The sequence below is a fragment of the Tenrec ecaudatus genome, chromosome 4 (genome assembly GCF_050624435.1).
Source record: "Tenrec ecaudatus isolate mTenEca1 chromosome 4, mTenEca1.hap1, whole genome shotgun sequence".
Taxonomy (NCBI): domain Eukaryota; kingdom Metazoa; phylum Chordata; class Mammalia; order Afrosoricida; family Tenrecidae; genus Tenrec; species Tenrec ecaudatus.
This window is the reverse complement of record NC_134533.1, coordinates 16,095,147-16,122,076: the sequence shown is the minus strand read 5'-3', so window position 1 is coordinate 16,122,076 and position 26,930 is coordinate 16,095,147. Positions and strand designations below refer to the sequence as shown.

At 37.1% G+C, this 26,930-nt stretch overlaps 2 protein-coding genes across 2 annotated transcripts; both read right to left on the bottom strand.

Annotated features, from left to right (window-relative positions):
- Positions 1-2,298: 2,298 nt before the first annotated feature.
- Positions 2,299-3,246, bottom strand: LOC142446324 (olfactory receptor 5B2-like). The gene has a single exon (XM_075548088.1). It carries the CDS (start codon positions 3,241-3,243, stop codon positions 2,299-2,301), a length of 945 nt encoding a protein of 314 aa, XP_075404203.1. The 5' UTR covers positions 3,244-3,246.
- A 20,637-nt stretch (positions 3,247-23,883) lies between these two features.
- Positions 23,884-24,828, bottom strand: LOC142446323 (olfactory receptor 5B12-like). Its single transcript, XM_075548087.1, has one exon. It carries the CDS (start codon positions 24,826-24,828, stop codon positions 23,884-23,886), a length of 945 nt encoding a protein of 314 aa, XP_075404202.1.
- Between the last annotated feature and the right edge of the window lie 2,102 nt (positions 24,829-26,930).

Here is a 26,930-nt window from a genome sequence, read left to right as displayed (position 1 = left end):
TAGCCAGATTGCTGAGAGGAAAAACATGCAATAAAACTCATCTATATGTGTTATCTAGCCATGGGCCCCTATGTCTGTGATTTTCTGGATGCTTGCATCCACACTGGGAGCATTTTCAGTTTCTCCTTCTGTCGTTCCAATGTGATTGATCCCTTTTTAAAGCTGCTCCTCCCCCTCTGGCTGTCTCATGTTCTGACAGATACATCACGGAGCTAGAAATCTTTTGTGTAGTAAGTTTCAATGTTCTCTCTTCTATCGCAGTAATCTTGGTCTCCTACCTGTTTATACTGACCACCATCCTGAGGATGCGCTCATCTGAAGGACGCTACAAGGCCTTCTCTACCTGTGCTTCCCACCTCACTACAGTCTCCATTTTCTATGGGACAGCCAGCTTCATGTACCTACAGCCCAGACACAGTCATTCCATGGGCACGGACAAAATGGCATCCCTGTTCTATGCCATATTTGCCCCAATGCTGAATCCTCTGATCTATAATTTTTGGAAGATAGTGTTTGGAAGATAGATAGTGTTTGGAAGTCAAGGTTGCCTCCCAGATGTTAAAGGGAAGGCAAAGTCTCCTACATGATTGAAGGTTTACTTATTTAGCATTCAACAGAAGGTGGTATCATATAGGTAGCATTCAGTTGTGGAAGGTAAATAATAAAAAAATAGGGAATGAATAAACATAAAATAAGGGAGTGTTGATAAAGCCTTGGAAGAAGAATGCAGATGAAAAGACATTGTATACAGGAAGGAGAATGGGTAATTTACAAAGACAGTTAAGGGACACTATGCTAGGGAAGCATTTAGACAGAGACCTGAAGGAAGCAAAGGAATGGTCCAATCTGAGAGAACAGCAAGTACAAAGACACTGAGGCAGGATCATGGTTGGAGTTTTCAAGAAATAACAAAAGAAATCAGTGAAGATGATGTAAAGTGAAAGCCTGAGGAAGTTGCAAGAGATAACATGACTCAACTAGAGTATAGATACATAAGCAGCATTCATTATTCCAAAGTATTTGCACACAGCAGGACGTGTAACAATAGTATTCTGAGTGCATCTTTAAACAATGTGAAAAGTCGGTGCTGTTTAGTAAATTGTAACTCAGCAACTCCATGCAACACAGTCAGTGTTGTTAGGCATTGTCCTATCAGTTCTGACTCTGAGGGATCTTTGGACAACAAAACAGAACACTGTCCAGTCCTGGGCCATCCTCACAATTGTTGTTTATGTTTGAACCCATCCAGGCAGCTGCTGTGTCACTCTATCTTTTTCATTGTCCTGCTACTGTATCAAGCATGATGTCTTTCTCTGGGGACTGGTCTCTCCTGACAACATGTCCAAAGTATTTGAGATAAAGTCTCACTATTTTTGCCTCTCAGGAACATTCTGCCTGTACCCCTTCCAAGAGAGATTTTTTTGCAACGCAGTTCAATTGGTTAACTGGGTACTCAAAGCTATTATTTCTACAGGAACCAAGTGCCAGATATTGCCCCCACAGATTCTTTGAGTGTGTTAAAACAACCAGCTTTGAGGTTACCAGTTTATTGCTTAACCATTGTACTACTGGAGCTCCATTAAAAATTAGTAATAAAATACAAACAGGAAATGTTTTCATTTTATCTTCTTTTCTCTGTGTCACATGGCAATTGTGTTCCTTTGGAATTGTGATATGAACGTGTTGATTCTGAGAATTGACTCAGTGAGATAGAAGTATTAACTCATTTTCAATAAATTTTCTTTCCAATTAAAGTGTGCCAACACAAAAGCACATGCATTCCTCATAAAGTGTGGCACTTTTACTGGATTCAGACTCCAAAAACAATTAGTCACATTAAGAAATAATTTTGCACCTAAATTTATATTCCAATTACAAAATCAATTATTTTAAATTCATTTTGTTAAAACCTGTCAAATTCCATTTATCTCTGACAAATTTCCCACGTGAGCATATGGGGCACACCCATGCCTTCTGTGTATTGACTTGTTTGTGACCATTTTGCATATATCTTTATATTCTTATGTGGTAGAAAAATGCGTGTGGAATGAGTGATCAAACCAAATGTGATTAATAAGGCTTTTGATGCACAGGTGTTGTTAAGCATCCTCTGAGCCATTCTCATGTGAGATTACATTCTAGGCATATGGTTTTCTTTTTCTAGACAATAGACTTTTGAGAAAGTTAAAGTAAGGGCATCACCCAAGGCAGTTCAGTGCAGGGTGAGTCTCCAAACGGGAGTCGGGAAAGGAGAAGCTCTCAGATCAGTCACATTAGACGATGTTGGTTCCACACCCACTAAAATTCAAATCCCAGAGACAATTTTGCCTTCTCAACTGCCTTCTTGAAGGCGCTTCTGACCTCTTTGTTTCTCAGGCTATAAACCACAGGGTTCAGCATGGGCACGACGATGGAATAGAACACAGAGGCCATTTTATCAGTGTCCATGGAGTGACTGGAGCCTGGCTGTAGGTACATGAAGATGACCGCCCCATAGAAGATGGAGACTGTGGTGAGGTGGGATGCACAGGTGGATAAAGCTTTTCGATGGCCCTGAGTTGAATGCATCTTCAAAATGGTGAGAAATATGAACATATAAGAAATTAAGATAACAAGAAGAGCAAAAAAGACAGTGAAGGTTGACATGTAAATAAGAGCCATCTCATTAATGTGTTTATCAGAGCAAGAGAGAGCCATGAGTGCTGGAACATCACAGAAAAAGTGCTGGATCATATTGGACTTGCATAAAGACAGGCTGAATACATCTCCCACATGGATGCAGCCAACCAGAAAACCACCAACATAGGACCCTATGGCCAGACATGTATATACCCTAGCCGTCATGGTGGTGGTGTAGTGGAGGGGCCTACACACAGCCGCGTAGCGGTCATAGGCCATGGAGGCCAAGAGGAAATTTTCCACAGTAGCAAATCCTACAAAAAAGAACATTTGCATGGCGCACGCATTGTAGGAGATGACATTGTCTCTTACAAGGAACCCAGTCATGACCTTCGGAGTCACAGAAGAGGAGTACACACAGTCCACTAGAGAGAGGTTACTGAGGAAACGGTACATGGGAGTGTGAAGGCGAGAGTCCAAGAGAATCAGCCCAATCATCCCCAGGTTTCCAATCACAGTGAAGAGGTAAATAACGGTGAACAAGATAAAGAGTGGGATCTGAAGTTCTGGAACATTGGTCAGACCCACTAGGATGAACTCAGTCACCTCAGTATGGTTCTCCATGGGATACAAGACATGCTCTGTAGAGGGGAGAATTAAAAGAAAAAAATGTAAACAGAAAAGATATTTTGCTGATATTAAGAAACTGAGGTGAAGAAAGAAGTTGCAATTTGCTTGTAGTCACATATTTTCAATAAATGCATTGCCCAAATCAGATCACCTGAAGCTATCATTCCCTTATATTTACACCATGGTCACACTTCAGCTTTAACTCTAGGCTCTTTCTAAGTTTTTATTAAATGATACTTAAAATGAGAGAGCCTAAACAAAATTGTTGAGAAATCCCATTACTTTTGATTTTATTTCCCCTTATACTCTCATTAATCCCTAAAAAATTTATAAAAGGTTGATTATTCAGTGCAAACCAACATGAGTGTCCACAGAGCCAAGCTTTGGACCCAGGCCGACTGGTTATCGTGACTTCTTAATTGAAATATTATTAAATTTACATTCATTTAAAATCATAGCTGCTCATTGTACATTGTGTGCCTCCTATGGTAAAAGAGATGCAGTGGGATAACTGTAGTTGTAAGGTCATGTACAACCCCCAGAGACAATTTTGGAGAGGTTTTCCACGGGCTAGAAGAGTTTGGCTCAGGGAAGAAGCAGTTATGCGCTCAAACAGCAGCCACACCATTTAGTACCTGCAGACTTTGCTTCTAAAGTAGCATCTTCGCATCTTACTTCCTCCATTTGTAAGATGGAAGATGGTGATTTTCAAATGAAATTCCTAAAGAGTTCAACATTAAATCATGCATTAAAACATACTAAAAGCATTGGGAACTAAAACATTGAGAACAATGTGAGTGCTCGGCACGGTGCTGGCTATAACATTATTGCTGGGATGCCCTCTCTATTCAGAAATGGGAGGCAACATCCAAGGCTTCAAGTTCTGAGTGAGAGTCAAGTAAGAAAACGTCATCCACAAATTAGCTTTCCCTCGGACACCAGGTGCACTTGAACCATTCCTGTACTTTCTACTGCCCATCATTCTGTGCCAGTTACTCTATGTGAGAATCATCATTCTCTCTCCCCCCCACCCAAACCTTTTTATTGGGAGCTAATACAGATATCATAAGATTACATAGTTCAATGATATCAATCAGCATTGTACAATTGCTTTCACAATCAGTTTCAAAATATTCTCTTTCTTCATGAACTCCTTGATTTCATCTCCCCTCTCTCCCCACCCTTCCCCACAGCACCCCCCAGGAACCCTTATTCTCCTTGCTATCTCGATAGCTTCATCAATCCTGGGTTTCATACACTGAAAAACATATATGAATATTCAAGAGCACTACCCCCAATAACAAGATAGATACATCAGAACTCAACCCCAAAATGAAGAAGAAAAATGAAAGAATGAAAGAAATAAAAGTGAAAAAAGCACCCACAGAAAATGTTGAAAACCATATCAAACCCAAGGTGTATAGGGGGTGAGGGTGGTGAATCAACTGATAAGGTTTTAGTCATTGAAGTTACTTTGATCTCCTGTAGTCATCTCTCCTCCAATGTAATTTGTTTCATTAAATTTTCTTTCAGATTAGTATTTGAATGAATTTCCTTTTAAAAGCCACTTGTTAGAGATCCAGGACAGACAATTTATGGGTAAGTTGTTTTACTGCAGACCTTTGTTTTCATTTGAATTTTATATTTTTGGCAGGGCATCTATTTTCTGGTAACTACTATACTCCATCATCTTCCTCCTTCCTTCTAGTCATTTCACAACTTTAAATTTCTAGTCCATAAGGTCAATTGTGTTTACCAAAATCTGACCACAAAATCAGATATCCTACAACTTTTGTAAGATTCTCGGTTAGCATAGTGGTTAAGTTCTGGGTTACTAACCAAAAAGTTAATGGTTCAAACCCATTAACCTCTTCTCAGGAGAAGGATGTGGCAGCTTGCTTTCTGGTAGCTATGTGGATGATAGGCATGGCTATCTGCCTCACTAAGATTACAGTCTAGGAAACCCAATATGGCTGATCTACTCTGTCACACAGAGTATCTATGAGTCAAAAATCAATTCAACCACACAAAATAGAAGCAGCAACAGTGAAATTTACAGTATATGCTATACTTTAGCACCACTAACAAGAGGCTCAAGTGGCACAAGGGAGAAGGATAAGGCTTTCTTCTCCCTGTAAACAGTTACAGTCTCAGCAACTAATGAGGCAGTTCTACAGTGCTTTGAGTTTGCATGACTCAATGGGAGAGAGCTAAGGTTTTGGTTTGGTGGCACAAGGGTTAAGCAGTAATCTGCAACCCAAAACTCAGTTGTTCAAACCCAAGAATGACCTCATGGGAGAAAATATCTGGCAATTTGCTCCTGTAAAGATTACAGTCTAGAAAAAATATGGGGAAGTTCTACTCTCTCACATAGGCTTGCTTTGACTTGGGGTAGATTCCACAATACATAGCAACAACAATGCTATTTATAAGAACACTATAGAGATAGCTATATCTTGGTGGAAATCAATCCTAGTGGTGTAATTTATTAAGTGTTAGGCAGTTCAAACCCATGAGTCATTCTATGGAATGAATATGATGAGACTGTGTCTTCTCTTAGAGATGTACACTCTCGGAACCTAAAGCAGTATTTCATTTCACACTGCCTTTAAGGACCATTATGAGTCCAAATCATGTATGTGTGTGTTAATCTTGTTTAATCTTCACAAAAATGTTTTAAGTACTATGACATATTCATAAATTAGAAAATAGAAATTAATTGTCATGGAAAACTTTGACAGTTCACTCAAAGTTGGTGAACTCTTTCTTATAGGATTTCGCTTGAATTTCACAACCTTGTGATAACTAAACTACAGGCCAGGATCTGGTGATTATTTCTAATTACCTCAGTTGAGCACTAATGTAAGGCATTCTTCCTTGTAAAAAGTCTATTTTTTCAGCTAAAACAAGTTAGTTAAGACAGAGGGAAGTCTTTATTTTCCATGGCAGAACTGATCCAAAGCATGAATCAAGCATTTCTAAGGTGAACTTTGTAAAGCAATGACCATACATTCCAAGTCCTTTTGTAGCCAAGTGCTGCAGAAATAAAGTCACTTCTATAGTACAAAAAAAAGAAAATAGAAATTAAAATGTATGTATTTCCTAAAATTTCCACATCTAATATGAGGAAGACTCAAGATTCAGACCCATGTCTCATGGATTTCACAGTCTCTGCACAGTCAACTCTTCCAAATGTGTTAGAAGTAGTTATTAAAGCAACATATCTTCTAGAAATAGCTATAATGATGGGATTTCAGGGTAAAAATATTAAAATTAAGTTTTTATTTCACTAATTTTATGATTATTCTTCTAAAGTCTAAAGAACTGTCATTCAAACTGAACAAACAACAGGTCAATAGATAGTAAAAAATTAAGGCAACATTTATCAAAACTTAATCAAAGTAACATTTATCTTTTATTTTTTCCATCCTCCTTAGGCAGGTGTTTCATAAGAAACACTGAAATATATAGTGAGGAAAATATTTGTCATTGAGACTGTAGGTCAATAAAAAATCCCAACAAAATTATCATGAATTGTATTATGAGCTCAACTAAGAAGCGAGATGACTTTCTTACTTTTTGCATGTATTAATTGTCCTTCTTGTTGAAGAATGAATATAGAATATTGAAGCTTACCTTGCTGCTTCAAAATAGACAATTGGCATTCCCAATAATTAAATCATAATCCTAAAGTTCTAGTAGAGAAAATTAGAAAAAATCCTACTGGAAAAGTTCTCTCTTGGATACTGCTGACAATTTTTCTTGAAATTATTACACTCTGCTGAAGTCAATTTCTTTATTTCTAAAACAGACATACTATTGTTACCACTCTCACATACTTCTGAGAATTGTGGCTATAAAGAGGAAGTGAGAGATGGTCTATAAAACAACTCAGTGAGGGATTATCATATTAACCACATTCAATATGATTTTTATCTTCAGGAATTTTTTTCTGATGGTGGTTGCTGGCATGTGTACTAACAACTAAAAATCTCAGTTTGAGGGAATGACTGGGAATGGTACTAACAACTGTTCACAGTGAGATGAGTAAATAAATGACCAAAAGGACTTACACAAAGTCTAGTTCCTCTACGCCGGTGCCAAAGAGGGTCCCATTGGGATTTCAGAAGGTAATGAAAGGGTGGAAACAAAAGGAAGTTTTAAAGAGGAGACCTCAGGGGAACAGAACCCTTCGAGGGCAAACACAGATCTTTATACCAATACTCAAGAACGAGTATTCCACAGACAATTAATTTACCTGTGAAAATTCAACTCAGCTTTGGAATGAAGCACATAGATGATTTTACATCATTGATTATCATTTCTTCAATTAAAAACATTAATAAATCATTTTATTGGGGGCTCTTACACCTCTTATAACAATCCATACATCAATTGTATCAAGCATATGTGTACATTTGTTGCCATCATTATTTCCAAAGCAGTGTCTTTCTACTTGAGTATTTGGTATTCAGCCTTATTTTACTCCCCCCACTACCCCTCTCACCCTCGTGAACCCTTGATAATTTATAAATTATTTTTATTTTCATCTTTTACACCATCCACTCCCTCCCTTCACCCACATTTCTGTTGTCAGTCCCCCTGGGGTGGGGGTGCTGTACATCAATCATTGCTATCAGTTCCCCATTCCTCCCCCTTCTCCCCCAATCTTCCCCCTACCCTAATGGTATCACTACTCTCATTATTGGTCCTGAGGGGATTATATGTCCTGGATTTTTTGTGTTTAGAGCTCTTATCTGTACCAGTGTACATGTTCTAGTCTAGCCAGATTTTTAAGATAGACCTGGGCTCATGATAGTGTGGGGAAGGAAACATTAAAAAAACTAAAAGAAAAAAAAACTAAAAGAATGCTGTGTGTTTCATCGATGCTGTACAGCACCCTTCCTTGAAACCCTTCTGAGAGGGAATTTCCAAATGTCTACCGATGAGTTTGGGATCTCCATTCCAACCAACCCCCTCCAACCTCATTCTCATCAAAATGGTTGTTTTTGGGGGCCTTCTGATATCTGATAACTGATCCCATCATCACCTCATGATTACACGGGTTGGTGTTCTTTTTCCACGTGAGCTTTATTGCTTCCCTGCTTGATGGCCACTTGTTTAACTTCGTCTTTAAGACCCTAGATGCAATATCTTGTAATAGCCGTACAACATCCACTTTCTTCACCACATTAGCTTATACACCCATTTTGTTTTCAGCAATTGTGTCAGAATTTCTTCATTTTTAATGTTATAACAAGAGCATAGCTTACATATAGTAAAATTCACACATATTTTGTATATAGTTCAGTTTATACAAAAAATATGATCATATAAAGTTTTCTACAACCATGAAAAAGATAGTTCATCATTCCCTCAAATTTCCTCATGTTGGACACCAAGTTCACGTGGCATAGACTAGTCCATGAAAACAATGGCCTGTCCTACTTTACTAAGATCTTCAAGGCTAATGGTCAGTCATCTAAGGTATAACTATGATATCTCAGTGTCCAGAGGAAAGAAGAGTACAGAAAATTAAAGATGCATGGAAACAATTCATTCAAGATATTAAAGAACCACAAGAATATTAGTCTATACAATCCTTAGATCTGACGAGTAATACTACCTATTGTACTGAAAGGGATCACATTTGAAGGTCCTGGATAGACTGAAAGAAAATGTGGAGCAAAACTCAAATTCATAAAGACTGTGCTTACTACTCAGAGCATGCTTACAGGACAATATGTTCCTTAGTCATCCTTCAGTGTTAAACTCATCCTGATGGCTCAGTTTTCAACCTCACCATCACATATACTCTCTCGCTATCATTGGTCAATTCCAACTCATCATTGCATACCTGCAGGGTAGGGTGAACTATCCCCATGAATTTCTGAGAAGGTAACACTTTATGAGAGTAGAAACCTTAATTTTTCTTCTTGGAACCTAATCATATGTGATCAATAACACTATGGAGGACCACAGGATACGGCATCCCACACTGAACCATGATGCTGCGGGGGACAGCACTGGAGACACGGTGCAGGAATAGTGCATGGTCTGGACCCTTTATGCTGTGGTGAGGCACTGAGGGCAAGCAGCAGAGCAGCAGGGGGAGCAGACTGATGAAACCCCTGGGGAATACCGAAATAGACTTGGGAGACAGAGTGTGGCACCCCATCAGACTTGACTGGAAAACAGCTATAATGGCTTTTCCATTTTTATCAGTGGCTTTCTTTTTGTTATTGTTATTTTGTGTTTGTTTTTTGCTGTTGTTGTTTTGTTGGTTGTGACTTACTTTGTTGTTTTACTTGGCTTTGCCTGTTTTTTGCACTTATTAATACATCTACATGCCTATCTAGATAAGATAGGTGTGATAAATAATTTGGAGATGAAAAGAACGGGGTCAGTGGTTCTAGGGAGATCCTGGAGATGGGGAGAGGGGAGGAAGGAAGGAGAGGGGGGACCAAACCAAGGACAAGGGAACAAGTGAACTAAAATCAATTGAAGGAAGGTCATAGGATGCCTAGTGGGGTTCAATCAAGGGAAATGTAGCAGCGAGGAATTACTAAACCTGAATGAAGGCCAAACATGATGGTGGGACAAGAGAGATGTAAAAAGGAAATAGAGGAAAGAACCAAGAGGCAAAGTACATTTATAGAGGCCTAAATATAGGCATGCACATATGTAAATACCATTTCCCCAAGAATAAGACAGTGTCCTATATTAATTTTTGTTCCCAAAGATGCGCTAGGTCTTATTTTTAGGGGATGTATTACTTTTCCATGAAGAAGAATACGGTGCACATTGATTGTTTATTGTTTTATTAAAAGAGACCTCACACTTCCTGTCTGCTCCAGCTTCACTGCAGCCAACAGTGAGCTGCACTGCGGTGCCTGCCGCTATGGTCCAAAGTCCAGAGTTACTGGTATCTTTTGGGGGCTTATTTTCGGGGATGTCTTATTTTCAGGGAGTGCCTTATATTTCAGTGAAAGGCAAAACTGTAAGTAGGTCTTATTTTCAGGGGATGTCTTACTTTCAGGGAAACAGGGTATAGATATATATAATGAGAGGGGAATAGAACTATGTACTCATATCGCTATGGTAAGAATGAATGTTGCAGATGGACAATGGGCCTCAACTCAAGTAATCCTTTAACACAAGAACACTTTGTTCTAACAACCTGGCATTCTGTGATGTTCACCTTCCTGACATGATTGCTGAAGACAAAATGGGTGCATAAACAAATATGGTGAAGAAAGCTGATGGTGCCCGGCTATCAAAAGATATACGTTTGGGGTCTTAAAGGCTTGAAGATAAACAAGCGGCCATCTAGCTCAGAAGCAACAGAGCCCACATGGAAGAAGCACACCAGTCTGTGTGATCACGAGTGCACCTGACCTAAGCCACTGTATTTTCAATCATCTCACATGCATTTGAAAACTGCACATTGAATAAGGAAGACCAAAGAATAAATGATACATCTGAATTACAGTGCTGAGAATATCGAAAGTTCCATGGAATTCCAGAAGAATAAATAATTATATAGTGTAAGTCCAACCAGAATGTTCCTTAGAAGAAGTGGAAAAACAGTCTTTCCACAAGAGACCCATCTCTGGAAAAGGTTATCATGTTTGGTGAAGTAGAAAAGCAGAGAAAAAGAGAGAAAGACCCTTAACTAGCTGGATTGGCCCAGTGGTTGCAGCCATTGGCTCAAATATGACAACAATTGTGAGAATGGCTCAGGACCAGTGGTCTTTCATGCTTTTGTGCATAGGGTCACTATGAGTTAGCATTTAACAACAACATAGTCAATCTATTCTTAACTTTATAAGAAATTGCCAAGCAATCTTTTAAGTGATGTACCATGCTCCAAGCCCAACAGTATGATCATCCCAATCTCTTAACATCATTCCTAACTCTTGAAATTGTCATTTACATTTAACTCTGTGATCTAAACCTAAAACCCAGATAAAGAAGGACTTGAGTGTCCACTTCTGAGGAATTAGCCACTGAGAACCTCATGAATTATTAAGTTAGAAATAGAGTAAAATTCTCATGTTACCCAAGAGCATAAGGCTGATATGTGTTGTTGTTATGTGCTAGGGAATGAGTTCTGCCTCAGTAACCCTGTGTGCAAAGATGAAACACTGCCTGGTCCTTCGTCACACCATCCTCACAATTATTCTTGTGTTCGGGTCCATTGTTGCAGTCACTGCGTTGATACATCTTGTAGAGGATCTTCCTCTTTTTCAGTATTTTGTATGGTCCAATAGGAAATTCTATTGGATTTTAAATTAGTGGAATATCTCATCTGGTTAGGTCACCTACAAAATTTTTATAAAACAACTGGCTTTACATTTGGTTTTAAAAATATTCTCAGGACAGTATCTGGTGGAGATAAACATAGTAGGTGAAGGTGAATCCAAGCAGGGGATAACTTGAGCAAAAGCAAATTGATGGTGCCTCATAAACTAACAGAAACACATTTACATAAAATTAAGCCAATGTTTCTTTAATTAGCAGTAATTTGTACGTTCAAAAACAACTGGCATTTCCTAACCCTTTAGAGATATTCTTAATTAAGGTGACCTTTGAGTCTAGACCAGACTTCTCTGTTTCCTGAAATGTTAGCTGGTATACAAATGTTAGCTGGTATAGATTTCTGTTGACTGCTGGCAATGTTCAATCATTGTTTTATATATTTAATTATTCAAATATTCTGAACTTGCCCTATCAGCAGGTTCTACTTGGGTTTTCTGGAAGTAAAACACTGCAAAGATAAGATGGCTAGTGTGTTTCTCAAATGCCAATAGTTGGGATCTTCTTCCAGATACTCAAGCATTGTGTGTTTGGTTAGAAAAATACAAGAGGAGTTTTTTTGTTTTTATTTTTTAAATTTTCTTCTGAACTTTTATTTTGAAAAATTTTAGTTTGAAAATTTGGATTCAGCTTATACTCAAGTATATACGATATATATTCTTTTCCACATGTGATGCAGGCTGGTAGATTCCTAGGTGATATTTTTATATTTGGAAAAATCAGAATTTGATTTTGAGAATTATGGGATTAGGATCTGTTCTTTTGAGAATCGTAAATGCTAGGGGCTGGGTTGAATGTGATTCCATGCTGAAACTCATTAAAAAGTTAAACTTCTATCCTTTGGTGACATTTTATCTCATCTTCCTACTTGAATTTATGGACTGCTAGTCCCAGCCTGGAGAGGGTTTTGGGAACACAAAACTGATTTTGAATTAATGATCTTCCACTTATTCTAAAACTCGTCTTTATATGAAAATTTTGATGCATGCTTGCAGACACAACTGCCTCAGAAAGTTAAGTGAGGGAAACACATGCACTTATCTTTGAACTGGTCAAGGATTTGCCGTAAATAGTAGAACATTGGTAGAATCAGTTCTGAGTGTCATTACAGCCATAAATTTCAAGGACTATACAGGGCCTGACACACTCACAACTTCCTACTGAAGTCTGTCCCAACATCACTTACAAACATAGTTTAAAATTATTGCCACCTAGATAGAAGATGTTTTGAGAATGATGATGGGAACATATGTACAAATGTGCTTGACACAAAGGATGGATGTATGGATTGTGATAAGAGTTGTATGAGGCACCAATAAAATGATGTTTTTAAGTATTGCTATCATCTTCCAGTTCGTGGATACATAAATTTAACCCAAACAAAACATGTTTCTATGTGTCTCTGCCATTAGTGGATGACTGCAGACATGTTCTCTTGGTAACGTGCCTTCGCAAAGGTCTAATCAAACAGCGGGTTCTAATTCAAGGATCAGAGGTCAATGTAAACGGTTATGAAGACAGAGGGGATTTTTTGTTTGTTTGTTTTTGGTGGTGGTGGTGCTTTTTTAATTCCTAAGGATTAGTCTTGATAGATTTTCCCAAAGGATACCGAATATTCATGTTGGCTTATTTAGGATGAAATTTTTTTTCAAAACCATTTTCCTGGGAGCTATCCCAGTTATCATTTAATTCCATAGTGTAATCACATCAATCACATCAGTATTGTCCAATTGCTACCACAATCTGTTTCAAAACATTCTCCTCCTTCTTAGATTACTTGATATCAGCTGCCTTTGACCACTTCTCCCCAACTGTGCCCCCCAGGAATCCTTATTCTATTTGCTGTCTCTATAGGTTCATCCAAAGGATGAACTTTTAAAAAACTTGAAAACTGCACTGGTGAGAAAAAGGTGATGAACTTGGTACCAAGATTTTTTCATCATATCAATGCACTTGCTCATTTCTTCAAGGGTAACTTCTGGAGTTTGTTGGGAAACTTCACCTTATTCATCCTTAAATCCCTGAAATTGCTCCACCAGAGAGGATTTTTGTTTCCAAAACTGAGAGATCTTTGAAAAAGAATGCAAATTGAGTCTTTCATGGATACTCAAAGTAATATTTTCCTTGATAAGAAAGCAGTAGGAAACAATTAGTCTTGTCAACACTTATTTTTTAAATGAAGGTGATTATCATAAAATAAAACTGAGTTCTAATATGTGTGGTTCCAAGACTAATATATTTTCAATTGTATTAAAATGTATCTGTATTTGATATATTAGTATACAAATATGGTAATATAGAATTTTAAAAACCATTTTTTCTTAGCCATTTATCATTTTAATCTGGACTATTTCAATTAGTATTCTGTCAATTCCTAGAATCTTATCGATCACCAATGCATTCAGTGTGACGTGGCCTTCTTTCTTCAGTGTCTTGGATTCTTCATATACTATCACTTAAAATGGTTGGCTGTCAATCAGTTCCTTGTGGTACCATGACTGTGTATTAATTACCATATATACTCAAGTATAAGCCGACCTGAATATCAGTCAAGGCACCTAATTCTACCACAAAACTGGATTAAAAACTGGATTAAGAAACTGGATTAAAAATGTGTTGAAAAACTTGGTTTATAGAAGAGTATATATGGTGCATCTTTATTTGATGCTTCCTACATCATTAAATATTTTGCCCATAGAAACTTTTAATATTGCAACATGAGACTTGTATTATTTTTCTTCACTTTCTTAAGCTTAAGATGTTCTTCCTTTTTTTAACTTTAGGTCTTTTCAAATTTCATTATCGTACTTTATTTTGTCTTCTTGGGCTGTCCATCAAAATTTTCCTTTTCAATTTTTTGCATCATTCTGTCCACTTATGTTAACTAAGATACAACCAAAAATAAGTTTCAGCATGCTTTCTAACATCTGCTTTGATTATTTGATTCCTGCCATTTTGCTACGGTTATGAATTGTCAGGTAAATATCCAATATGCAGGATGTATTTTCATTGTTACAAATTGAACACAATTGAAGCATAATGATTATTTACAAAAAAGATATGTAATTCTATAGTGTGAAATATTTATTTCTAATTACAAATAAATGAAATGTTCTCTTGAAGCATGGTGTAGCATGGGTAACAGGCTTCACATGGGTAATTGTCTGTGGGCGTATCTGCATGTGGGCAGACCACCTGGAGATGGATAGAGGAGCGGTGTCTTGGTTCCTAAGATCATCAGAAATAGGTGTTTTCCAGTGGTCTTAGGTGACTCCTGTGAAAAAGTTGTTTAACCCCCAAAGGGGTCATGACCCACAGGTTAAGAACCGCTGTGCTAGACCCTTTTATACGTACATTAAAATTATTAGTTCACACAAAAACTCCATTTTAAAAATGAAGACAATTAGGCACATGTAGATTAAATAGCTTCTCTGACTCAGACAACTAAAAGATAATCTTCCCAGTGTTCTTTTCTTTTATACAAACTCCATCCGACATAAGCAACAATAGTCAGAGTGCCAAGTCCACTTCAGAACCCAGCTTGAATATCTGGCATCTACCCGTCGATGTACTGCTGCAGTTGTTGAATTTTTGCTTGCATATAATATTGATGATATTGTTTAATAATTTCCTCATTATCTAAGATTACCTTTGTCTGGAATGGGAAAAAATATGGATCTCTTCCAATCAGTTGGCCAGGTAGTTGTCTTAAAATCTCTGGGCATAATTTAAGCAGTGCTTCCAGTGCTTCATTAACTGGTTGAAACATTTCAATCAGTCTATCATCCATTCCTGGAACCTTAATTTCTGGCTAGTGCCTTCAGTGCAGCTCAGACATCTTCCTTCGGTACCACTGGTTCTTGATGGCAAGCTGTGGCTTGAAATAATCGAATGGTAAGCAGGTCTTTGGGCAACGTGACTCGGCATTCCTTTCTCTCCTCTTGATATTCTTGCATCTTTCAATACTTTGCCCAGAAAATGCTTCACTATTGCTAGTTACAGCTGGAAATTCATCTTCAGTACTTTGAGCTTCAAATATGTGTTCTTCCTTTTTATGCTTTCTAAATGCTGCTCTTGGCACATATTTTTATATTTTGTTTTACTGCCCTTTGAAGTGTCTGTTCAGGTCTTTTACTTCATCATTTCTTCCATTCATTTTAATTACCATATGTGCAAGAATAAGTTTCAGGTCTCTCCTGACATCAACCTTGAGTGTTTTCCTATCTTTTTAATGTCCTTTTACTTTCGTTTTGAATGATGCTATTCATGTCATCCCAGTGGTCACGAGGTCTTCTGTAATTAGTGTTCAAGAACCAACTCTATTCTCGAGATGCTCTTGAAATTCAGGTGTGACGCACTCAAGGTGGTATGTTGGCTCTTCTTGGTTTGTTTTCATTTTCTTGAATTCCAACCTGAACTTACATGTGAGCAATTGATGGTCAGTTGCATAGTCCTCCCCAGTCTAGTTTGGGTTGCTGATATTGAGCTTCTCCATAGTCTCTTCCCACAGATGTGGTCAATTTGATTTTTTGTATTCCATCTGATGAGGTCCATGGGGTATAGTGGCTGCTAATGTTGCTAGAAAAATGTGTTTGTAATGAAGAAGACATCTGTTCTCCCAAAAGAAAATAATGAAATCACAGCTTTATTAAATCAATAATGTTATATTTTTCAGCTACCATTCCTTTTTCTTCACTTTCAAGTTTCAAATTCCAGTCATCAATAGTTACCAATACAATTTGTTTGCATATTGAATCCATATCAGCATGAAGAATTTTATAGAATTCTTCGTTTATTCATCACTAACTTTAGTGGTTGGTGCTAAAATCTGAGTAATACTAAGTAATATTAACTAGACTTCCTTTTGTGTATATTGTTCTCATTGCTGTTAAGGGCCATCAAGTCAATTCCATCCGAGAGCAAGCTTATATACAACTGAACTAAATACTGCCTGACACTCTGCTATTCTTATAATTGTTTCATGTTTGAATCCATTGCTGCAGCCACTGTATCAATGCATCTTTTCTGCTACTGCTCCACCTAACCAAGCATGATATCCTTCTCCAGGGACTAATATGTCTTGAAAACATGCCCAAAGTATGTGAGGCAATGCCTCATTTTCCTTACTTTAAGGAACATTCTGACTATACTTTTTCTAAAACAGACCTGTTTGTTCTTGTGGCTGTCTGTGGTAATTTCAACATGTATTTATATCGGTGTAGTATGTGCATAATTAACAAATTAAAGTGGAATGGAGTTGCATTCACCACCAGAAATAGCATTTCAAGATCTACCTTGATGTACAATGCTGCCTGTGTAAGCACTGTGATAAGACCAGCTCCTCCAAGGGACAAAGATGAGGCTTTGTTTGATTCACAAGGTTTTATGTTCCAACTATTATTTCTGAAAGAGTTACAATCTCTGAAACACAAAAGCATAGTTTTACTCTGTCCTGTAGGGTCAGATTGGAATTGACTTGATACTAGTGAGACTGAGGGTTCCTTAGTTTGAATAATTATTATGTTGAGTATGTCTTCAATTGGCTTTTCATTTGTATATTGTCCCCGAAGAAATGTCTAATCCAGTTCTTTGTTGATTTATAAATTGAGTTATTGTCCTTATTCTTGTTAGAGTGATGAAAGCATATTTTAAATAATAGACCCTTATCAGAACAAACAAATTTGTCTTGGAAGAAGTATAGCCAGAATACTCCTTACAGGTAAGGATGGCAAGACTTCACCTCATGTACTTTGAACAAGTTACCACGAGAAACCAGTCTCTGGAAAATGACATCCTGCTTGACCAGGTGGGAAAAAAATGAAGATCCTTGAAGACATGAGTTGACACGGTGACTGCAACAAAAGGCCCAAACATAAGATCTGTGAGGTTGGTGCTAGACCAGGAAGTGTTTGTTCCATTGTACTTACGTTGCTGAGTTGGAGCCATTAGCATCAAATATTTAACTTCCAGTTATTTTACTTTTCCAAATGTTCAGATTTCTTATCACACTTTTGGAAATGTCCTTTGATGCACAAAAGTTCTACCTTTTGAAGAGCTTCAATTTATCAATTTTTGTTATTGCTGTTACTGGCTATGCTTTTGGAGTAATATCGAAGAAACTTTCAGATCTGAAGTCATGAAATTTTCTTCTAAAAGCTAATAATTTTATTTGCTTACATTTCGACTTGATGTGTTTTCAAAAATTTTGCATATTTTGCATATTTTGTATGACATAGGTATTCAACTTTCTTTTTTACATATGAATGCCCAATTTGTCTTGATGATTTTTAGGGGGAAATTTTCAGGAGTTTTCAGGTGTTTAAATGGGATATCATTTCTATTTTTTTCTGTGCATTTTTCATTATTTTTGTTGTTGCCATTAATACTGAGACACGTTGACAAATTTTAATCTAGCCTAGTAAAATAAAGAAGAATGAAATATATAATATTAGGTAAAAAACTGCATCATACTGATGACTTTATAAAGATTCCTGCTGTTTTATTTGGATAAACATTGACCTGATCACAGCAAGGTCAGTGGTTCAAATCCACTATATGGTCTACAGAAAAAAATGGATCAGCTCTTGCCAGTAAAGACTTAAAATATCAGAAACTCAAGCAGTTGTCCTACTCTGGCCTATACAGTAACTCTGAGTTGGAATTGATTTGATGACACTGGTTTGGTTTTTTGGGGGGGGCGGGAGGAGGTGTTATTGGCCACAAAAACATGTAAATTGACCCAAGAACGTAGTTTACTTAATATCTAAATGTCATTTAACATAAGATATTGTATTATTAAAATAAAAGATTGAAAGCAGATGATGAGCTCAATGGATATTTAGTTGTTTTTACAAAGTGCAACACATTTTTATGATGATAACATTCAATAAAGTAAAAATAAAATAGATCACTCATAGCCTGATAAATGGCACTTACGAAAACCCCATGTTTAGGTCTTCTTAGTAGGGAAAGACTGTATGCTTTCCCCCATGGTCAGGAACAAGACAAACAGCTATTTTCATTACATAAAAATGTTCAACAATTTTATTGACTTAAGACTCAAACACCACACAATTCAATAGTTTAAACATATTAAAGTGTTGTGAAATCATAACCACAATAAATTTTAAAATAGTTTCTTTATTCTTTTACTTATTATTTTTAGCTCCTTATTTTCTCCTTACCTCCTCTACTACAGTTCTCAAAACTATTAATCCAGTTACACTCTCAATAGATTTACCTATCCTGGATTTCGTAGAAACCAAAACATACCTCATGTCATCAAACAATAACAAAATAACACAGAAAACTTGAATACAAAAGAGAGCAGAAAATAACAGGAAGTAGAGCAAATTTAAGATGGATCAAAGGAGAACAAATAATAAGGCATTACATTTTAACCTAACTACATATATAAGAATCCAATGCCTTCTATTGAACAGCACGGTTTTACACATCCCTGGTCAATGTTTAACGGGGATTCTGCAGAGGTTTAATCCACATGGGAAGTATGATAATACATTTTGAGCTTTTTCGGTCATCTGTACCCTTCTGCAGGCTGAATGCTCAGAATTGAAGTTTTCATACAGTTCCTTCCTCTAGCCTTGAATTTTATTATTTATAATCCTTGGATCACACAAGCTGGTGTGATTCTTCTCTGTGGACTTAGCTGGTAACTCACTTAACAGAGCTGCTTGTTTTAAGGCAAACTTTAAAGACTTCAGATCCTTTTCGGTTTATGAGTTGGGCACCATCTGGTTTCTTCATCACACTTGTTATAGCATCCATAGCTTCAGTGAACCCTTTATGATGGAAAAAAATTTAATAGGGCCACACCCTAAGAACTAATTGATCTTAGATTTAAAAAACCAAAAATACAAACTCACTGTCCTTGAGTCAGTGCTAACTCATAACTACTGCCTGTGGATTTGACAAATTATAACTTTTTACCGGAGTAGAAAACCCAGTTTTTTTCCTGAGGAGTTGCTGGTGGTTCCAAATTGCTGACCATTTGGATCATGGTAGCTAACTATTATATCACCAGGAAGGATTCTTAAATCAGGGCTACAATTAAGTGTGAGCTCAAATTCATTTGTTTATCTGTGATGCATATATGTCCCTGATTCACTTTAACGTAAGGTGACCAGACGCCCTGCTTTTAGCGGGACAGTCCCGATTTTTAATAATTGGGCCCACTTCCATCGGCGTTTCAAAAAAGTCCCGATTTTTGGAAAGAATGCACAAGTCAGGGAACAGCGGGAGACGGGAAGGGAAGGGAATATACGGTTTTTGGCTGCCATGTGACTATTTCAGCAGGATATGAGTTTTATATTATTTTTGTTAATTTTATAATGTTAAACTTTAATAATTACAAAAAATTGTTGATAACTTATTATGGAGAACTGCTTATCAAAGTTCGCATTGTTGATCTGTTGTTAGAATTCGACCACAATTGTTTGGACTTAATGAACAGTGGCATTTTTTTGGCATTGGCAACAATGAAAACATTTTATAACTGTCTCTCAGACGATACACATCCTACTGTGTGCTAGTGCTAGTTAAACAAGTGATGTCAACAAATCAGCTATTCAGATAATTCAGGTAAGTTATTTATTTATTTATTTCATAAATACATAATTTTCTTCAATTTAGCACACAGTACTCATATTATTTATATTTTATAGTGGCGGCAAAAAGTCTAGTGCCGGCCTTGAAAATGACACTTAGGACTTATGTTACGGCAAATTCAGAGAAAAAAATAATACAAGTCAGTCTTGTTATATTTAGAAAGAAATATAGGGTTAAAATTAAAGTAATTTTTAAATATAGTTAAAGACATTACCATTTTATTGTGCAATATTATAAATCATCCTTGTGGGGCCTATCTTAAGTCCATTAACAATATTATTTTAGCCAATCATGTAGAATTTAATATAGTGTTGAGAAAAGAAAATTACATCGGTATAGGAAAACTTTTTAGACTGAAATACATGGATTGCTGTCTTGTGTAGATTGAAAACCTAAGTAACTGAATACAACATACACAGTAAGGATTGGAAACAGGGAAAAACTCAATAATGCCCATTTGTTAAGGCATAACTGTGCCTGCTGGGTTAATGTCTGTCATAAGAAAACAGAAAGAGTATGAAAATAGCAATACATGGTAGTCTTAAATTGTCATTTCTTAGGCACCCTCAAAGCAACTGAGCTGAATCAAATTCAATGACTCCCAAATCCATCACCTTGGGAGAGTATTCATGTACTTCTTTTCCCACTGGGGGATTTCAGCTACAGGTCCAAGGGACTATTGCAGCTGCTTTGCTCTGCTCCAGGCATGTTTAAGGTAGAGTTCAGTTCACTGATGGGCCCAGGAAGGATATTGTGCACCTCAAAGGGACACGGTCTAATGTCCTAGATATCTATAGAATGAAAAGGACTGGACAGAAATTCAGTCAAAAGTGCATGACTAGGAACACAATGCCAGGTATATTTCCCGATCAGGGCTCTATGAGTGATGCGAAATATTTTTCCCAATGACAAGTTGCCCCTCCTGGTTTCTCACCTGCAGAAGTGAAAGCACCTTCGCTGAGACAAATGTGTCCGCCACCACCCCTACAGACCTCTGCATTTGAAATTCCACTGTGGCTCACTGAGCCCCCTAGTAGGAGTGTCACTTGATCTGGGGTGACCATTAAACAATGCTGTATGGCAGAAATGGATTCTCCCCAAAACTTAAAACCGCTGATGTCAGGCCTCCTCTGTCAACGTGGCTTTTAGGGGACACTATATGGATCGTGAGCATCAGGTTGTTCACCGGTGATGCATCATCTCATTGTTCGGAGCTGTGATCAGAAAATTGCATGACCTGAGACTAGATTCCTGCTTTTGTGTTGGTGTTTATCCTTATAAGAAGGTCTCATACAGTATTTGTCCTTTTGTGATTGAGTAGTTTTTCTCAGTATAATATTTTCCAGGTCCCTCCATATCATGAAGTGCTTAGCGGTGTCATCATTATCTTAGAGATGCCTACTATTTCATTGTGTGTGTGAGCATGTACCAGAGTTTCTTTATCCATTCTTCTACTGATGGGCACTTGGGCTGTTTCCAGCTTCATGCTACTCTGAACTGTTCTTCCATGGACATAGAGGGTATATTACTGTTTGTGCTTCTTTGGAGTATGTATTCAGCAGAGGGACTGCTGAGACCTGCAGTGTTTCTATTCCCAATTGTTTTACGTAGCGCCTTATCATTTTTCACAACGGTACACGTTTACAAGCCTACCAGCATGTGAAAGAATTCCAGTCTCTCCTTACCTATTCCAGCATTTGTTGTTTTTATGAATTGGGCTACCACTGTATGTGTAAGGTGATATTTCATCATACTTTTATTTTGCAACACTTTTAAAAGTGTTTGTTATCTATTTGAGTGTCATTTTGGTGAACATTCTTTTAATTCCTTTTGCCCTCTTTTTTGTCATTTACTTTTATTTGCCACTTTACTAGTGCCTCCAGCCAAGAAAATTAGGGAAGAAAAATATGTGTTATCAATTTTGAAAGAAAAAATAAAATAAAATTACCTTCATTTGCAAGTGTGATATTTTAATATTCACTAGTAAATATTTCTCAATTTTTGTTTCCTGTGAGAGGTTAAAAGAAATATCCAATGTTATCCTAATTTTTCATTGATATTGTCATAAATATATATTTGTGTCAAAATATAAAAATTATAAAATTTTATTATTTATTTGTATTTTATAGTATTAATATTCTATTTATTAGTAATTATCAGTAATGGTCTGAAAATATGGGTTATCAAATATAGCTCAATAACAATAGGAATTTTAAAAACCAAGATTAAAACATATGGTCTTATTGAGAAGTTTCATTAAATAAGCAAGAGAAGAAAAAGAAAAACAACAAACAATTCAGCTCTAGAGAGATATTTCTAGAACATAGAAGGTATGATATCAAGATAGCCTTCATTAGATACCAAGATTCAGTGATAATTTTGGCCTTACTAAATGCCTTGAAAATGAGAAAGACAACCCACACACTAGCAGACATATTTGAATGGCTTACATGGTCCTCATCATAATAAGTAAAAACTAACAGTAAATACCTAATAAAAATGTAGCAAATGAATGTGAATTTCTATCTCCAAAATATAAAGGAGAAATAGTAATAAATATAGGAAAAGATGTTTTAATGAGAAATTCAAAATGGATCCATTTTTTACATACAAGATAAGCAACATTTATATAAATCAATGTCTCCTTGTACCTTGGATACAAGCAACAATAACATGCACACACACTTATAAAAACCATCATTTCCAAACTAGTTTGTGACACAATTCCATATTATCTTTAAGTTGAACATACGAGCAACCTTTGAAACCAGAAATGCTATTCCAATGTTTTTCTTTAAATAAAATTGAAAAGAAATCTCATATATGGAAACCAGGATGCAGATTCACAGTATAGTGTGTAGAAGAAAAGCATAGGCAAAAACTATATATTGGATAGATAATCCACAATTCAATAATATAGTGAAATAATAAATATGAGTAAAAATAAATTCCAACTAGAAGCATTTACATGGTTGAATCTACAATTCCAAGGCTTCCCCTTCCAAATAATACATATTATACTGTTCCTTTATCACAAGATCACAAAAAGAACCTCCCCAAACAATATTTTGTTAAGTTGTACAGGAAAAAGAAGTCAAATTTAATTAAAACCTTGGTTATGATGTAACATACAGGAAATTAATTGCTGCTTAAAAGAAGAGATGGAATCAGCAAAGAAGGTAAATAGAGATTACCAAATAATATTCTCTTCCTAGTCTAGGTCAGAAAGCCCATTTAATGCCTCTTAAAGTATTTCTATTAAGTGTATATTTCAGAATATATTATCATGCTCCAATAATATTTGATATTGAAGAATAAAAATAGACCTATGCCATTTAATCTTAGACTAATTTTTCATTCTCTTGGTATCTGGCTGCTATGAGTTTCTGGTGAATAATGAGCATACAGGCCTGTGATGAGTGGGTACTGATTTTAGTATATAAACAAATAAAACCATGGACTGCAATACAGAGAGATATTTATATTAAAATTCCTCACACATAAAGATTACTCCTGTTATTTTTCCTAAGATCTCATAATTTTAGAAGGTTCCTTTTGTATGTCTCATAACGAGCTGGGCAGTGGTTCCAAGAATTTGGGTACTTATGGGACAAGAAGGTTACAATTTCCTGAAGTTATATTTGTGTCTGAGCTGCATGAAGCCTACATGTGATGGTTTCTATATAATTAGAATAAGAATCCCATCGAAGACTTTGCCTTCCCAATAACCTTTATAAAGGCACTCTTGACCTCTTTGTTTCTCACACTGTAAACCAGAGGGTTAAGCATGGGGAGGATTATGGAATAGAACATAGATGCCAATTTATCTAAGTCCATGTAGTTTCCAGAGCTGGGCTTTAGGTAAGCAAAGATGATTGTCCCATAGAGGCCGGTGACTACAGTCAGGTGGGAAGCACAGGTGGAAAAGGCCTTCTTGCGTCCTTCTGCTGAGCGCATCCTCAAGATTGTAGCAAATATTAACACATAAGAGGACAGTATTACAGCGAGGGAAAAGAAGGCATTGCAACCTACTATGAAAAAGGTAATAATCTCAGCAGTGTGGATGTCGGAGCACGTGATAGCCACGAGAGGAGGAATATCGCAGAAAATGTGATCAATCACATTGGACCTACAGAAGGAGAGCCTGAAAGTGTTCCAAGTGTGGATGCATCCATCCAGGAGAGAAAAGAAATAGCAGCCTAAGCACAGGCAGGCACACACATTTGTCATCACCAGGGTGTTATAATGAAGGGGTCTGCACACAGCTGCATACCGATCATAAGCCATGACCACCAGCAGGTCGCTTTCAATAATGGCGAAAAATGCAAAAAAGAAGAACTGAGTGGCACAGTCATTAAAAGAGATGACATTGACTCCTATGAGAAACCCTGTCATTAGTTTGGGAGTGATAGCTGAGGAATAACCAATGTCGGCCAGAGAGAGGTTGCTGAGGAAAATGTACATGGGAGTGTGGAGACGGGAGTCCAGCAGGATCAGCAGGATCATCCCCAGGTTGAAAACGAGAGTGAGGAAGTAGATGATCAGAAAAGTGATGAAGAGTGGAATCTGCAGCTTTGGGTCACTGGTTAACCCCACGAGAATGAACTCTGTCGCCTCTGAATTGTTCTCCATAGGGACTGCTGGGAATGTAAGTGGCTGTCATGCTGCAATGAGAAAACAGAATCAGGATGACAGAGGAGAGAACATGTGCGGACATCAGTGATACATCTAATTACTCTAATTTTAGTATTGCCATGATTTGTATCATGATTCTCTAGATATAACCCAGGGCCATTCAACAGTAATCATTTATGGAATGATAGGGTGTTCCAGCTAAAAGGATTTCTAAAAATGAACTGTAGAGAAGGTAGGTAAGTCACACCAGGTCACAATTATTCACAGACCAACACGAAACTCTTTCTCAACTCAGGTTTTCTGTCACTGATGCAGAATATTCTTGATATTCACTAAAATACATTAACTCCATTCAACTGGTGTATAATTCAATATATTTTACTGAAGCTCAACATTTTCCATCATTTTCATTGTGTCAAGAGCAGTTTCATGTGACAGCTACAAAAATGAACTACATGTTTTTTAGCCTGTTACCATTATATAATAAGTATACAGGTTGTACATCACCACACCCCACACCAAATTCAGAATCATGAATTTATTCGGATTCCTACTGACCCTAGATAGATTTTCTAAGGTTGTAAATCTTTATAGAAACAGAATGTCACCTATCTCCAAAGCTACTGAGGGGTTTGAACCACCAACCTTCAGTGTCAGTAATACAAGATTTATTCAACAGCCCCACTAGTGCCACAATGTGATACGAGTAGATATCCATGACCATGGAACAAAACCATCTGTAAACAGCATAGGTGTTTCAGATGAAAATTCCAGCTCCACAATTGATAGACTTGATGAACTTGAGTGGAACAGACATCAATGATTTCTAAGTTTTCTATCTACTATGAAAGTTAAAAAATAAAAACCAAACTCACTGCCATAGAGTCAAATCTGACTCAGTGACCCTCTAGGGCAGAGTAGACCTGTCCTTGTGGATCTCTGGTATGGCTAGCTTTTAAAGGGAGAAGAAAGCCTTCTTTTTCCTCCATGGAGCCGCTGCTGGGTTCATACTGCTGACCTTGTGGTTAGCAGCCCAATGTGCAACACTATGCCATCAGGGATTCTACTAGCAAACTAGGTTAGTAATATAAAAGTTATACTTTGTAACTACTTTTGCATTATAATTTGCACAGAATCATCCTTCTGTCTGCAGTTTAGAGATGCAGATGATATAAGATAGGACTTCCAGATAACTATAAAATCAAAGGTTTTATAACTTCTCTCATTACATTATTTTCCTTTCAATATTTTATTCCCCTCTCCTATACTGAACACAATAGCAACAGAAAAAAGGGGGCCTGGTGGTGCTGAGATTGTTGACTCCAAGTCCCGAGTTGTCCATGGGATGAAAATGAAGCTGCAAGGTTCCGTGAAGGTTTGCAAATCCTCTGAGACTCTGTATGGGTTACCTGGAATCAGAATCCACAGCGTGGCAGTGGGCTTGGTGTTTTGGGCTCTCCTATACATGAATCCACAATGTGTCTGTCAGTGTTTATTCTACAGTAGCATGTGTGTTGCTGTGAAGCTACAAGCTACAGCACCAATATTTCAAATGCCAGTATGATCATGCATAGTGTACAGATTTCAGTAGAGCTTCCAAACTTAGAAGAGACTATAAAGAAGGAATATGCTATCCACTTCTAAGGAAGCATCCATGGGAAACTGTATGGAAAGAACGGAAATAATATCAGCTGCTGAAAACTGCATGAAAAGAAGCAGAACAATGTCAGAGATAGTGCCGGGTCCTTCAGATAAGAAAGCATTCAAAATATGACTGAGGAAAAGTTGTTTCTCAAAGTAGCATTCACCGTGATGACGTGAATGGATCAAAGCCTGTGGGATCTTCATTTACTGATGGGGCATGATTCAAATTGAGAAGAAAAAGCTGAACCATCAGTTAATGATAGGAATTTGGAATGTAGGAAATGTGAATATAGGAAAATTGGAAGTTGTAAAATATGAAATGGAATGCATAAAAATCAATATTCTAGGCATTGGTGGCATTGGCCACTTTCAATCAGAGAATCAAGCGTGTTACTAGCTTGGGGATTAAGTAATCCAGAGGAATGGTGTTGCACTCATTGTCCAAAAGGATATTT

Coding starts and splice junctions, on each gene's coding strand:
- LOC142446324 (XM_075548088.1), bottom strand. CDS start 3,243: ATGGAGAACCATACTGAGGTGACTGAGTTCATCCTAGTGGGTCTGACC.
- LOC142446323 (XM_075548087.1), bottom strand. CDS start 24,828: ATGGAGAACAATTCAGAGGCGACAGAGTTCATTCTCGTGGGGTTAACC.